The 15702-nt window shown below is 51.4% G+C and overlaps 1 protein-coding gene and 1 pseudogene across 3 annotated transcripts in view; one reads left to right on the top strand and one right to left on the bottom strand.

The window, feature by feature from the left end:
- The window catches only part of ADA2 (adenosine deaminase 2), a 48494-nt gene that overhangs the window by 25088 nt on the left and 7704 nt on the right, over positions 1 to 15702 (top strand). For all 3 annotated transcript variants that reach the window (XM_033233034.1, XM_033233036.1, XM_033233035.1), the window contains exons 5-6: positions 9803 to 9930; positions 11887 to 11977. In XM_033233034.1, coding sequence (XP_033088925.1) covers positions 9803 to 9930; positions 11887 to 11977 — 219 coding nt within the window. The remainder of the gene's footprint in view (positions 1 to 9802; positions 9931 to 11886; positions 11978 to 15702) is intronic.
- Positions 8358 to 8763, bottom strand: LOC117096084 (annotated as a pseudogene).

Below are 15702 nucleotides of genomic sequence, written 5' to 3' on the forward strand. Positions count from 1 at the left end.
TGTCATGTTGCTGGTGTCGCTTTACGAGAACACGCACCCTCTTAACTGCTCCTTTTTGACAGGACTCGTCGGACTCTGCTGTCATTGTGCTATTTACTTGTCTGTCACATTGGAACAGTGCCAGATCTTCACCCCAGCCCTACGACCACCTGGGAGGTTACAAACACCAAGCTTCTACCCCACAGATTCTGATTTGGTTGCTCTGGGGTGGGACACAGGCATTTTTCCTCTCCTTGAGTGATGCCAATGTGCAGCCGAGGCTGAGATGTCACTCTAGTGACTGTCACCTTTCTACAGGAGGGGGCAGGGGCCTCCTGATGACAGGAGACACCTCAGGGCAAGCAAAATTCTGAAATGTGGTCGGCCTCCAGCCCCACTATTATGCAGGGGGGCTGAGTTTCTCATTTTTTTTTTTTTTTTTTGAGACGGAGTTTCGCTCTTGTTGCCCAGACTGGAGTGCAGTGGCGCAATCTCGGCTCACCACAAGCCCCACCTCCAGGATTCAAGCAATTTTTCTGCCTCTGCCTCCCAAGTAGCTGGGCATATAGACATGTGCCACCACATCCAGCTAATTTTGTATTTTTAGTAGAGACGGGGCTTCTCCATGTTGGTCAGGCTGGTCTCGAACTCATGACCTCAGGTGATCCGCCCGCCTCAGCCTTCCAAAGTGCTGGGATTACAGGTATGAGCCACCGTGCTTAGCTTTATCAAACTTTTAAAGCCTCAAAATCCCTTTTTTTTTTTTTTTGAGACGGAGTCTCGCTCTGTCGCCCGGGCTGGAGTGCAGTGGCCGGTTCTCAGCTCACTGAAAGCTCTGCCTCCTGGGTTTATGCCATTCTCCTGCCTCAGCCTCCGAGTAGCTAGGACTACAGGCGCCCGCCACCTCGCCCGGCTAGTTTTTTGTATTTTTTTTTAGGAGAGACGGGGTTTCACCGTGTTAGCCAGGATGGTCTCAATCTCCTGACCTCGTGATCCGCCCGTCTCGGCCTCCCAAAGTGCTGGGATTACAGGCTTGAGCCACTGCGCCTGGCCCAAAATCCTTATCTGTAAAATGAGACCTACCTCATAGTGTAGTTTTGAGGGTTAAATGAGATTATGGCATAAAGCCCCCTGCATATGCCTGGCATACAGTAGAAGCTCAACACTTCTTAAGTGAATGATAATCTGGTAGTGAAAGTTGAGTGAAACTGCCAGTACTGGCCAGGTGCAGTGGCTCATGCCTGTAGTCTCAGCACTTTGGGAGATGGTGGCAGGTGAATCCCTTGAGCTCAGGAGTTCAAGACCAGCCTAGGCAACATGGCAAAACCCTTGTCTCTACAAAACAAGACAAAACAAAATAATTAGCCAGGTATGGTAGTATGCACCGGTGGTCCCAGCTACTCAGGAGGCTGAGGTGGGATGATAACCTGAGACTGGGAGTTCAAGGCTGTTCAAGATCATGCCACTGCACTGCCGCTTGGGCGGCAGAGTGAGACCCTGTCCCCCCCCAGAAAAAAAGAAGAAAAGAAATTCTGAGTCCTTGTTTATATTCTGATACAAACCAGTTGTATGAGGCTGGGTGCGGTGGCTCACGCCTGTAATCCCAGCATTTTGGGAGGCTGAGGCGAGTGGATCACGAGGTCAAGAGATCGAGACCATCCTGGATAACATGGTGAAACCCTGTCTCTACTAAAAATACAAAAAATTAGCCAGGCGTGGTAGCAGGCGCCTGTAGTCCCAGCTACTCAGGAGGCTGAGGCAGGAGAATGGCGTGAACCCAGGAGGCCGAGCTTGCAATGAGCCGATATGGTGCTACTGCACTCCAGCCTGGGCGACAGAGTGAGACTCCGTCTCAAAAAAAAAAAAAAAAAAAACCAGTTGTATGACCTTACAGCACTCTGCTCCCAAATTTCCCTATGGTTCCTCCCAGTTTGAAAATTTTATATTTCTATGATATCATAGACAGTAAAATTTTATATTGCTTTATGTAAATCACATGTATTTTAAATAACTTCCCTAAAAATGTATAGTTCTTTATTAAACTATAGTTAATAATTAAGATAATCTAAAGCGAGTTCAGTGTATAGCAACTTTTTATATCACTTAGTCTTAGATGAATGGCTAACCCCAGTTACTTGTACTTACAGATTGTTAGATTCTTAGACATTAATTCAATGTTCCTGAGGCAACTGCAGGTTTTGAGTTGTTTTTCTAGATCTGGTGATAGATTTGTAATAATAACATTATTATTAGTGGTTATCATTTCTGAATGTATTACAAATATTAATTTATTTGATCCTTGCAATAATCTTCTGAGGGATGACTGATTTGGGACAGACTGTGTCTCCACTGGGAGCCTGAATCTGGAAGGCTGACCAGAACCCCCAAGCCAGCTGAGCCCTCACTAGGGAGCTTGACTTCCTTAGGAGTGTCTGCCCACACTAGCTGTGAGGCCCTGAGGAGCTGCAGGTCTCCCTCACCCTGAGAGGGCCTCCTCTTTGAGTTGGAGTGCTGTTGACGTCAGATCCCATCCTGTGCCCTTCCTTCATGGGCAGCCTCGGTGGTGGTTTACAGGGCACCAGGAGACTAGGAAGGTGCTCTGAATGGGCTTTGGTGTTGGTAGTCCTGGGAGCTAGATCCTCTTCTCCAGGCGTTCCATGCTATGACACCAGCAATGTGGGTGGGACCTTGGAAGGCAAGGCTCCCGGCTTCTCCAGTGATAAGCACAGGACCGCTGAGATTGAGGGTGTCGAACCACCGCCCTCTGCTCTGCATCACTTGTGTATCTCTGCATACTTGATTAATCTGCCAGAGATCTTCTCTTCTTTGTTTGTTTGCTTTTTTTTTTGAGACAGAGTCTCACTCTGTCATCCAGGCTGGAGTGCAGTGGTATGATGTCAGCTCACTGCAACCTCTGCCTCCTTGGTTCAAGTGATTCTCCTGCCTCAGCCTCCTGAGTAGTAGGGATTACAGGTGCCCACCTCCACGCCTGGCTAATTTTTGTTTGTTTGTTTGTTTGTTTGTTTATTTTTGAGACAGAGTGTTGCTCTGTTGCACAGGCTGGAGTGCAGTGGTGTGATCTCGGCTCACTGCAAGCTCTGCCTCCTGGGTTCATGCCATTCTCCTGCCTCAACCTCCTGAGTAGCCGGGACTACAGGCGCCCGCCACCGCGCCCCACTAATTTTTTTGTATTTTTATTAGAGACAGGGTTTCACCGTGTTAGCCAGGATGGTCTCCATCTCTTGACCTCGTGATCCACCCGCCTTGTCCTCCCAAAGTGCTGGGATTACAGGTGTGAGCCATTGCACCCAGCCCAATTTTTGTTTTTGTTTTTTTTTTTTTTGAGACGGAGTCTCGCTTTGTCGCCCAGGCTGGAGTGCAGTGGCTCGATCTTGGCTCACTGCAAGCTCCGCCTCCTGGGTTCACGCCATTCTCCTGCCTCAGCCTCGCGAGTAGCAGGGACTAGAGGCGCCCGCCACCGCACCCGGCTAATTTTTTTTGTATTTTTAGTAGAGACGGGGTTTCACCGTGTTAGCCAGGATGATCTTGATCTCCTGACCTGGTGATCTGCCCGTCGCGGCCTCCCAAAGTGCTGGGATTACAGGCTTGAGCCACCATGCCCGGCCAATTTTTGTATTTTTAGTAGAGACAGGATTTCGCCGTGTTGGCCAGGCTGGTATTGAACTCCTGACCTCAGGTGATTCACCTGCCTCGGCCTGCTAAAGTGCTGGGATTACAGATGTGAGCCACTGTGCCAGGCCTCAAAGATCCTCTTTTAAGCAGAGTTGTCATTTGTTAATTTTTTTTTTTTTTTTGAGACGGAGTCTTGCACTGTCGCCCAGGCTGGCACTACTCGGTTCACTGCAAGCTCTGCCTCCTGGGTTCACACCATTCTCCTGCCTCAGCCTCCCGAGTAGCTGGGACTACAGGCGCCTGCCACCACGCCTGGCTAAGTTTTTGTATTTTTTAGTAGAGATGGGGTTTCCCCGTGTTATTCAGGATGGTCTCGATCTCTTGACCTCGTGATCCGCCCGCCTCAGCCTCTCAAAGTGCTGGGATTACATGCGGGAGCCACTGCACCCGGCCCGTTAATATTTTTTAAATTTTATTTCTTTTGTCTCCCTTCTATTCTGGTAGCATGTCTCCACCCACCACTCCTCCAATATCTGTCTATTTGTCCTTGCTGCCTGGTCCTTAGTACTTTTAAAACTCCTTGTGAACAGCACTGTCCTTGAATTCATATTTGTTTATGGAGCTCCTGCTCTGGTGCCGTAGGAGAGGAGGTGAGGAGAGTGGAACTGTAAGGACTGTACCCTGGAGGAGCCTCCAGTCCAGGCGGGGTATGGGCAGGAGGCTCAGTAATGACAGGGTGGTCAAGGCCAGCACAGAACCCTGTTCTTCCCTGCTGTGAATCAGCCAGACGAGTCCAAGACAACTGCAGGTAACAATGCTGGGTTGGGTTAATACAATGGTTCTCCAACTTTCTGGTCCCAGAACCTCTTTATATGTTAAAAATTTTTTGATAATTTTGAACACCTTTTATTTACATGGATTATATCTATTGATCTATCCTGTATTTTTTTTTTTTTTTTTGAGGCGGAGTCTCGCTCTGTCGCCTGGACTGGAGTGCAGTGGCCAGATCTCAGCTCACTGCAAGCTCCGCCTCCGGGGTTTACGCCATTCTCCTGCCTCAGCCTCCCGAGTAGCTGGGACTACAGGCGCCCGCCACCTTGCCCGGCTAGTTTTTTTTTGTATTTTTAGTAGAGATGGGGTTTCACTGTGTTAGCCAGGATGGTCTCGATCTCCTGACCTCGTGATCCGCCCGTCTCGGCCTCCCAAAGTGCTGGGATTACAGGCTTGAGCCACCGTGACCGGCCCCTCTATCCTGTATTTGCTGTTAAAATTAAGAAAAAAAAATTTTTTTTTTGAGATGGAGTTTCGCTTTTGTCGCCCAGGCCGGAGTACAATGGCACACAATCTTGGCTCCCTGCAACCTCCGCCTCCTGGGTTCAAGTGATTCTCCTGCATCAGCCTCCCAAGTAGCTGGGATTACAGCAAGTTTTTGTATTTTTAGTAGAGGGGGATTTCACCATGTTGGCCAGGCTGGTCTTGAATTCTTGACCTCAAGTGATCCACTTGCCTTGGCCCTGCAACGTACTGGGATGACAGGTGTGAGCCACCGCGCCCGGCCAAAATTAAGAAATTTTCGCCGGGCGCGGTGGCTCAAGCCTGTAATCCCAGCACTTTGGGAGGCCGAGATGGGCGGATCACGGGGTCAGGAGATCGAGACCATCCTGGCTAACACAGTGAAACCCCGTCTCTACTAAAAAATACAAAAAACTAGCCGGCGAGGTGGCGGGCGCCTGTAGTCCCAGCTACTAGGAGGCTGAGGCAGGAGAATGGCGTGAACCCGGGAGGTGGAGCTTGCAGTGAGCTGAGATCTGGCCACTGCACTCCAGCCTGGGCGACAGAGCGAGACTCCGTCTCAGAAAAAAAAAAAAAAAAAAAGAAATTTTCTAGCCGGGCGCGGTGGCTCAAGCCTGTAATCCCAGCACTTTGGAGGCCGAGATGGGCGGATCACGGGGTCAGGAGATCGAGACCATCCTGGCTAACACAGTGAAACCCCGTCTCTACTAAAAAATACAAAAAACTAGCCGGGCGAGGTGGCGGGCGCCTGTAGTCCCAGCTACTAGGGAGGCTGAGGCAGGAGAATGGCGTGAACCCGGGAGGTGGAGCTTGCAGTGAGCTGAGATCTGGCCACTGCACTCCAGCCTGGGCGACAGAGCGAGACTCCGTCTCAGAAAAAAAAAAAAAAAAAAAAGAAATTTTCTAGCTGGGCGCGGTGGCTCACGTCTGTCATCCCAGCACTTTGGGAGGCCAAGGTGAGCAGATCATGAGGTCAGGAGTTCAAGACCAGCCTGACCAACATGGTGAAACCCCGTCTCTATCAAAAATACAAAAAAATAGCCAAGCGTGGTGGCATGTGCCTATAATCCCAGCTACTCAGGAGGCTGAGGCAGGAGACTTACTTGAATCCAGGAGGCGGAGGTCGCAGTGAGCCAAGATGGCTCCACTGCACTCCAGCCTGGGCGACAGAGCGAGACTCCATCTCAAAAAAAAAAAAAATTTTCTAAATACAAGCACATAATCCATTATCGGCATTACCAATCAGAATGATACCACACATGATGCAGCTTCAGGAAAATTCTACTGTATATCCATGACAGAATAAGAGTGAAACGGACAGTAAACCAAGATTGGTGCCACTGCACTCCAGCCTTGACAACACAGCAAGACTGTTGCAAAAAAAAAGTTTAAAAAAAATTTTTTTTTTTTTGTATTTTTAGTAGAGATGGGGTTTCACCATGTTGGCCAGGATAGTCTCCAACTCCTGTCCTCAGGTGATTTGCCTGAGGTGATCCGCCTCTGCCTCCCAAAGTGCTGGGATTATAGGCGTGAGCCACTGCACCCAGCCTAAAAATTTGCTATGTGCACAGATAGATGGAGACCTTCCTTGAAAAGATGTGAAGCACCAAAGAAGTTAGACTGTGGGCTTATATTCCATGTTAACAACTGGTAGTAAATTGTGAAGAAGTGACAAGATGAAGGAAAAGGGGTTTGGGCTTCTAGGGACAGTACCTTGTGGGCAGGTAAACATATGGAGAAAACTAATGGGAGATAAGGTCAATTTTATAAGGCTGGTTTGTGCAGACCCATCTTGGTAACAACTTTCTGTTTCCAGTGGTAAGGGTGATTCTTCTGGTACAGGAGAGGGGAGGGCGACACCTTCACAAAGGGAAACTTAGGCAGATGAGGTAGGCAAAGAGCTCTTTCTTAATTTACTGCTTCTTAATTGCCTTCAGCTAAAAATATTTCTTCTGCTAAAGTGGCCTATTTGGGGTGATGTATTCTGACCCCCTTCAGTAAATAATAATAATAATAATAATAATGGACAATACCAGATCCTGAATGAACAGTACCTAAGGTTCTCCCCTCTGGCACGCTCTAGCACCTTAAAGTTCAGTAGCCCTGAACTTTAGCGTCTGTGCCAGGTCAGGCAGTCAGGGAAACTGCCTGAGCAGAATGTGTGGCCTGGCCAGGTGCAGGGCATGGGGGGCTGTGTGACGTGCCATGCTTCCTGGGGGCAGCAGAGGAAACAGAAGAGCAAAGACCAGCAGAGAGCCTCGCTGCCCGCTCTTCCACTGCCCCTGCCCAGGCAGCAGGGCAGCACCCTGGAGATCAGAGAGCAGCAGTGCTGCTCTGTGGGCCTGGGGGAAATCGGGGATCTGAGGGACTGCCCAGAGACAAAGGACACATAATGGCCGCAGCCTGGAGGGGTGTGGGAGGCCCCTAGGCTGGGAGACAGGAGTGAGGCAAGGGGATGGTGGGAATGAGCAGAGGAGGTGGACTCCCAAGGACCCAGTTCCTGAGATGCCACAGAGGCAAGAGCCAACTCCCAGGAGGAGGAAGGGTGTTTCTTCCTTAGTGAGGTGACAGCTCCTGGTCCCCACTGTTGGTCTCAACCTCGGCTCCTTGAACCCCCACCCCCCAGGCAGCTCTTGGCTCTGTGTGGAGCCACCGTTCCGTTGGTCAGGACTAGCAACCTTCTTTGACCCATCCAGTCACAACAAACTTCTTCTTCTTCTGGGAGTCCATGTGCTTCTCTTTAGCACGTATTCTATTATTTTTTTCATTCCTTTTTACAGACAGGAACTCACTCATTACCCAGGCTGGTCTTGACCTCCTGGACTCAAGTGATCCTCCTGCCTCGGCCTCCCAAGTGCTGGGATTACAGGCGTGAGTTCTTTTTAGTGGGTCAAATCTATCTCTCTGACTATGTTGTCCCTCTTGAGGGTAGCTATCTTGTCTATTAGCATTTTTCATCCCTTCCAATGCCCAGCCCTATTCCTTTTACATCATAACGGCTTCATTGATGGCCATGGAAGTAATCAACACCTCCATATTATTGCTCTCTATCTCCTTCACCCCACAGTCTCTGCAGAAATTCCCACATCTTTTTTTTTTTTTTTTTTTTTTTTGAGGCAGAGTCTTGCTGTGTCGCCCAGGCTGGAATGCAATGGCGCGATCTCGACTCACTGCAACCTCTGCCTCCTGGGTTCAAGCGATTCTCCTGCCTCAGCCTCCGAGTAGCTGGGACTACAGGCATGCACCACCACACCTGGCTAATTTTTGTATTTTTAGTAGAGACGGGGTTTCACCATATTGGCCAGGTTGGTCTCGAACTCCTGACATCGTGATCCACCCGCCTCGGCCTCCCAAAGTCCTGGGATTATAGGCGTGAGCCACTGCGCCCGGCCTCTTTTTTTTTCTTCAGTTTTTACAGTTTTATTTAAACACAAAACATGCACATGAGCTGTCTACTCATTTTCTTCGCTGCGTAGCCTGGTGCTGGGGTTGGTGACTCTGATGGCCAGCTGGGTAGCTCTTCCCATGATGGCTTTGCGGTTCTTGGAGGAAACGTTGTGAGCAATGTCGGCACAGGGAGATTTGTTGCACATCAGCAGCACTTCCAGCTCCTTGATGTTGTGGACCAGCAACTTCCGGAAGCCACCGGGCAGCATGTGCTTTGTTTTTTTGTTGCTCCCATAACCAATGTTGGTCATCAAGATCTGGCCCTTGAACCTTCTATGGACCCCGTTGTCAGTACCTCTGGGTTTCCACCAGTTACGCTTAGTTTTGACATATCAGTCAGACTGGTGCCAGATGAACTTTTTGGTTCTCTTTTTGACAATCAGGCTTCACAAGGGGTCTGTGGGCGGCCATGATGCTGAGGAGGAGATGGCTGCCACCTCTATAGGCAGTGCCAAGGAAGAGAGAGGGCCTTTTTTTTTGAGACAGAATCTTGCTTTGTCGCCCAGGCTGGAGTATAGTGGCGTGATCTTGGCTCACTGCAACCTCTGCCTCCCGGGTTCAAGTGATTCTCCTGCTTCAGCCTCCCCAGTAGCTGGGATTAACAGGCACATGTCACCATGCCCAGCTAATCTTATATTTTTAGTAGAGACGGGGTTTCACCATGTTGGCCAGGCTGGTCTCGAACTCCTGACCTCAAGTGATCCGCCTGCCTCGGCCTCCCAAAGTGCTAGGATTACAGGTGTGAGCCACCACACCAGGCCTCGAGGGATATTGTTGATGTCCTTTCCCCATTACACACCTCCCTTCCCTTAGCTTCCTTGTCACCTGCCGACTCCCAGCTGTCCCCACTCTGTTCTCACTGTGTCCCCTTGCTGTCCCTGGTGGCACTGGCTGCCTTGCAGCTGCTGCACCTGGAGTTATGGAAGCAGTGCGGAGGTGAGCAGGTAGTGGGGAATGACATCATTCTCAGATCACTCTTTCTGGCTTTCATCCTCTCCCTCTGTGTGTGACCTGTTCTTCAACCATTATGCAAATGCTTAATGGCCACCTACCCTCGTGAGTGCTAGGCGCCATTTTAAGTGCAGTGACCCAGCAATGAAGGAGACAGGCGGGCATCAGGGTTATCCCAGAGCCAGCTAGGAATTCCCCATGCAGCAGCAGAGACAATGTCCGAGGCTGTAGAGGACCTGAACAAGGAAAGCACAAGTCCAGCCTGGCTGGACTTTTGGGAACAAGGCCACTTGGTCTCAACCAAACACAAATAAAACTGTTTTGTGGGTCCCCTGACCCCATCTACTTTCCCCAGAGCTTGCTGATGTCTGGGAAGGAGTTGGTTGGGAAGGAGGTGGCTGGGCAGGGGTGGCTGGGCAGGGGTGGCTGTGAAGGAGGTGGCTGGGAAGGGTGTCTCTCTCTGCTCACCTGACGGCTTCTGGTTGTGCTTTCTTCCCAGGTGTATGAGCTCAGTGGAGAGCACCACGACGAAGAGTGGTCAGTGAAGACTTACCAGGAAGTAGCTCAGAAGTTTGTGGAAACTCACCCTGAGTTTATTGGAATCAAAATCATTTATTCGGATGACAGGTGAGAGAGAATATTGCTGAAGAGCTCGGGTTGGGAGACTGGGATGCAGGCAGAGCTGCTGGACTGGGAGGGGAGGGGTGAGAAGTGGGACTGGGAGGCCAGGAGAGACCCAGCGCCGGTGCCAAGGAGCTGCGCTGTGCCTGTGTGTGTGAGCACAGTAGTAGAGAAGTGCAGTGATCCAGCACTGAATTGCTCCCTGAAGCCACTTCTAGTTCGGGTCTTTACCCCCAAACTGCAATGAAGAATGTGTGAATTTCCCAGATGATTCTCGGCTGTGACCCCACATTGGCCTGGTGACTCAGTTATGAGCATAACGGTTTCGCGTGAATGTTTGGGTAATCGGCCCATTTTTTGGTTTCAATTCGCCTCTGGGTTCTGTGTGTGGTTGCGTGTGAATCCTTGATCAGGGAGATGCCCTGAGGGCACTGGCTCAGGTCTGCATGTGGGGACCTCCAGTAGTGCCGTGTGCGTGGCCTGGCACGTGAGTGAAAGACCCACTCTTTTTCCCAGGGAAGCACAGAAAGCTTTTTTTTTTTTTTTTTTTTTTTTTGAGACGGAGTCTCGCTCTGTCACCCAGGCTGGAGTGCAGTGGCCAGATCTCAGCTCACTGCAAGCTCCGCCTCCTGGGTTCACGCCATTCTCCTGCCTCAGCCTTCCGAGTAGCTGGGACTACAGGCGCCGCCACTTCGCCCGGCTAGTTTTTTGTATTTTTTTTAGTAGAGACGGGGTTTCACCGTGTTAGCCAGGGTGGTCTCGATCTCCTGACCTCGTGATCCGCCCGTCTCGGCCTCCCAAAGTGCTGGGATTACAGGCTTGAGCCACCGCGCCTGGCCACAGAAAGCTTTGTAGCTTAATTGTCCTTCTGACTTTAGCAGATAAGACCCCTCCCCTCAATTTCAAGAGCAGCCAGTCTAAGGCTGGGACCTGTCCATGGTCGCAGCCGCAAGGGCAGCAGCCAGTGGGATCACTCGGAGTCAGGCATGGGGTGGGCACCGGAGGGATCCGGCAGCGGCTCCATCTGCCTAGCCCACCGTGAGCCTGGGCTCTGGAGGGCACTGACTCCCCAGGAGCCTCCTCCCGTGCCCAGTGTTCCTGAGTGCCCCCCTCTGCTTCCATGGGGCCTGGAGGAGCTGAGCTCTGGCTTTGCGCTGGTCCCCCTAGGAGGGAGCTTGCAGGATGGGCCCACGTTCAGCTCAGAGGCTCCCTAGTGCCAGGTGTCCCTTCCCAGGGCCAGTGGCAGGAGGGTGTGAGGGCTGAGCTGAGTGTATCAATGTCCCCAGGTTCACCTAGGCTCCAGGGAGAGGCCATGGAGGGGCGGGCCAGGAAGGCTTTGTCCCCACAGAGCGGAGGATTGGAGCAGGAGAGCCAGCTAGTGGCAGGGCAAAGACCTTGAGCCCGTTGTGGGCTTGCACCAGACCTTGTGTTTTGGGGCTTTTGTTGTCATGCTGCCTGCCTTGCCCCTGTAGGGTTCTGCAGTGCCCAGGGTCTTGCTGACTTAATCAGCAAGAGGCCAGATGGTTACTGGGTCCAGCCGACCCATCAGGGACTTGGGTGACCTGTGGCCCTTTGCAGGTGTCCAGTGGACAGACAGCTGCCCCTGAACTGCGTCCATGTCTAAGTCTCCGACAGAGATGCGGGGAGAGGTGGGAACGAGGCCACTTGGCCTCCTCTAAATGCAGACAAATGAAACTGTTCCTGTGGGTCCTCTGACTCCACCTACTCTTCAGAGACTACAGGTGCCCCCAGAGCCAGCAAGGGTCTCTGAATAAGAATGGATTTGGGCTAAATATCTCTCAGGGGTCATAATGGCTTGGTCCGCGTGGGGTCAGGAGGGCAGGGGTGCCTCAGGTTTGGGAAACGGCTCCTGCACACTTGGGGCCGGCCCAGCCCTGCATGGAGGGAGTTTGTGCTCTGTTGGTTTTGGGCACTGTCTCCTGGCTTCTCTGTCTCTCACAGATCCAAAGACGTGGCTGTCATCGCAGAATCCATCCGAACGGCCATGGGGCTCCGAACCAAGTTCCCCACGGTGGTGGCAGGGTTTGATCTGGTAACCCATGCTGTGAACAGAAGGGCTGCCTGTTACGGGGGCATGCAAGGATGCCTGTGTGGGCAGAGCAGCAATTCCCTGTGAAGGGAGTGCAGTGTGCTTGTGGTACCCTTGAAATCCCAGGGACAGGCTCAGGCTGCTGACCCAGCAGGGCTGCTCAGTGCTGACCCTCTCAGAGGCCTGAAGGGGACAGCCATCACTGGAGAAGGGAGAGCAGACAGCCAGTTGGCTAACAAGGAAAGTTCCAGAATAAGGACGGCATTCAGGGCATTTGGACCACAGTTATGGGCTCGTTCCCCATGGCCCTGCTTGTGCCCTTTTTTCTGTCCCACACTGCTCACCTAGATGTGGCTCTTAAAACCCTCACCAACCCCTGCAGCATTTGGGGTGGGGGTTGGGGGTTAATGTCTGGAAAAACAGTCCAGGATGGAGCCAGCCCTTTGCAAATCCTCACGGTAGTGATATTTGTCCTTCCCTCTCCTCTATCCCATTTTCTTCCCCACTTGTTTTTTGTTTTTTGTTTTTGAGACGAGTCTCACTCTGTCACCCAGGCTGGAGTGCAGTGGTACAATCTTGGCTCACTGCAACCTCCACCTCCTGGGTTCAAGCAATTCTCCTGCCTCAGCCTCCTGAGTAGCTGGGATTACAGGTGCCCACCACCACGCCCGGCTCATTTTTATATTTTTAGTATAGACAGGGTTTCACCATGTTGGCCAGGCTGACCTCATGATCCACCCACCTCAGCCTCCCAACGTGCTGGGATTCCAGGCGTGAGCCATCATGCCTGGCCACACCGGTTTTTGAAGCTGTGCATTCATAGGCGTTGTCATTGTCCCACATCCCCCACCAAATCAAAGCACAACCAGGACATTTCTTAGGCGACAGCTCAGCAATCTCATTAAGAATCTAGGCCGGGGGCCATGGCTCATGCCTGTAATCCCAGCAGTTTGGGAGGGCGAGACAGGTGGATCACCAGAGGTTTGGAGTTCAAGACCAGCCTGGCCAACATGGAGAAACCCCACCTCTACTAAAAATACAAAAATTAGCCAGGCGTGGTGGCCCGTACCTGTAATCCCAGCTACTTGGGAGGCTGAGACAGAATCGCTTGAACTCAGCAGGCAGAAGCTGCAGTGAGCCAAGATCGCACCACTGGACTCCAGCCTGGGTGACAGAGCAAGACTCCATCTAAAAAAAAAAAAAAAAAAAAAAAAGAATCTGGATTAGGCCAGGGCAGTGGCTCACGCCTGTAACCCTTGCACCTTGCGAGGCCAAGGTGGGAGGGTTGCCTGAACCCAGGAGTTCTAGACCAGCCTGAGCAAATTGGTGAGACCCTATCTCTACAAATATATATATATAAATTTTTTTTTTTCTTGCTCTTGTTGCCCAGGCTGTAGTGCATTGGTGTGATCTCAGTTCACTGCAACCTCCACCTCCTGGGTTCAAGCGATTCTCCTGCCTAAGCCTCCCGAGTAGCTGGGACTACAGGCGCCTGCCACCATGCCCGGCTAATTTTTTGTATTTTTAGTAGAGATAGCGTTTCACCACACTGGCCCGGCTGGTCTCAAACTCCTGACCTCAGGTGATCCACTCACCTTGGCCTCCCAAAGTGCTGGGATTACAAGCGATCCTCCTGGTTATTCAGGAGGCTGAGGCAGGAGGATCGCTTGAGCCTAGGAGATCGAGGCTACAGTGAGTTATGATCACACCACTGTACTCCAGGCTGGGCGACAGAGCATAACTATGCCTCAATAGTTAAAATAAAATAAAATAAAATAAAATAAAATGGAATCTAGATGAACTGTGACTACCTGGCTAAACGATGCCCCTGACTCCTCTGACACAGCCTGCTCATTTTGCCAGAGGCTCAGCTTCAGCTCTTGATTTCAGCCAACCAGGTCCCAAAAGAGTGCAGCTCCAGGGGAAGATCTTTGGGGACTGCTCAAAGGACCTGGCCCCAAAACAAAAGGGGCAGAAGTTCCTCCCAGGTCACCTTTTCCCTCCTTGTGCAGCACTGACTAAGGGACTTAGGGGACAGCTGCTTGCCTTGAGTTTTGGCAGCAGTCATGCCAACACCTCTAATAGACAGGTCCCCGGGGAAGGTAGGGATTGCGCAGGGAATAGGCAGTGGTTCAGAGGGATCCGACTGCAATCCCTTCCAAGTTTCTTGAGCCACTGCACCCAGCCTCATATTTGTTTCATTTTAAAATATGCCATTACCCACGCCCCCACACAACCCACTCTCACAAACTAAAACTGGCCTTGTGAGGCTGGGCACGGTGGCACGGTGGCTTATGCCTGTAATCCTAGCACTTTGGGAACCCGAGGCGGGTGGATCACAGGAGCCCAGGAGTTTGAGACCAACCTGGTTAACACGCAAAACCCCGTCTACTAAAAATACAAAAATTAGCTGGGCATGGTGGCACATGCTTGTGGTCCCAGTTATTTGGGAGGCAGAAGTGAGAGAATCACTTGAGCCTGGGAGGCAGAAGTTGCAGTGAGCTGAGATTGTACTACAGCACTCCAGTCTGGGCACAGTGAGACGCTGTCTCAACAAAACAAAACAAAACTGGCCTTGTAAAGAGGTGCCCTTTTATGTATGTATGTATGTATGTATTTTGTATGTATGTATTTACTTAGTGACAGTCTCGCTCTGTCACCCAGGATGGAGTGCAGTGGCACGATCTCGGCTCACTGCAACCTCACGTCCTGGGTTCAAGCGATTCTCGATTCTCCTGCCTCAGCCTCCTGAGTGGCTGGAATTACAGGTGCCCACCACCATGCTTGGCTTATTTTTGGATTTTTAGTAGAGACAAGGTTTCGCTATGTTGGCCAGGCCTCAGCCTCCCAAAGTGCTGGGATTATAGGTGTGAGCCACTGTGCCCAGCCAAGAGGTGCCCTTTTAATCCGAAAGCACTCAACTACAGAGCCCCAGGGCTGTGTGTAGCTTACTTTGAAAAGCACGGTTTTGAAGTGGTTGCTCTTCCTGTTAAAGGCAAGACACTGAGTCTCAGGGAAACTGACACACCCAGGGGCCTACAAGAGATGGGTGGCAGTGGCGGCTGGAGTCCTCCTGACTCCTGGGACAGGGCTTTCATTCTCTCTTCCTGTGTCTTAGACTCTCTGGGTCTTTTTAGGTCTCTCTCTGACTCTTTCTCTCCTTCTTCCCCGCCCACCTCAGGAACTCAGGGCTGAAGCACCTGGACCTGGGAGGTGCTGTGAAGAGCCAGGGTGGAAGGGGCTTGGGGGATATAAGTCACAGCCTCTGAAAATGAGGGGAACTATTTCAGGGAACAAATGAGCTCTCTTTTCTTTCTCAACTCTGCTCCTGGTCTTTTTTTTTTATTATTATTCTGAGACAGAGTCTGGCTCTGTCGCCCAGGCTGGTGAGAAGTGGCTCAATCTCGGCTCACTGCAAGCTCCGCCTCCCAGGTTCACACCATTCTCCTGCCTCAGCCTCCCGAGTAGCTGGAACTACAGGCGCCCGCCACCACGCCCAGCTAATTTTTTGTATTTTTAGTAGAGATGGAGTTTCACCGTGTTAGCCAGGATGGTCTCCATCTCCTGACCTCGTGATCCGCCTGCCTTGGCCTCCCAAAGTGCTGGGATTACAGGCGTGAGCCACCGCGCCCAGCCTGCTCCTGGTCATACTTAAAAGGCCGTGAGACAAAGGTCTCGGCAGTGGCGGCAGGGTTCAAGGAAGGGTGTGCACAAGCTGCAGGGTGCGT

This window comes from Trachypithecus francoisi, unplaced genomic scaffold (genome assembly GCF_009764315.1).
Source record: "Trachypithecus francoisi isolate TF-2019V2 unplaced genomic scaffold, Tfra_2.0 Lachesis_group14, whole genome shotgun sequence".
Lineage (NCBI taxonomy): Eukaryota > Metazoa > Chordata > Mammalia > Primates > Cercopithecidae > Trachypithecus > Trachypithecus francoisi.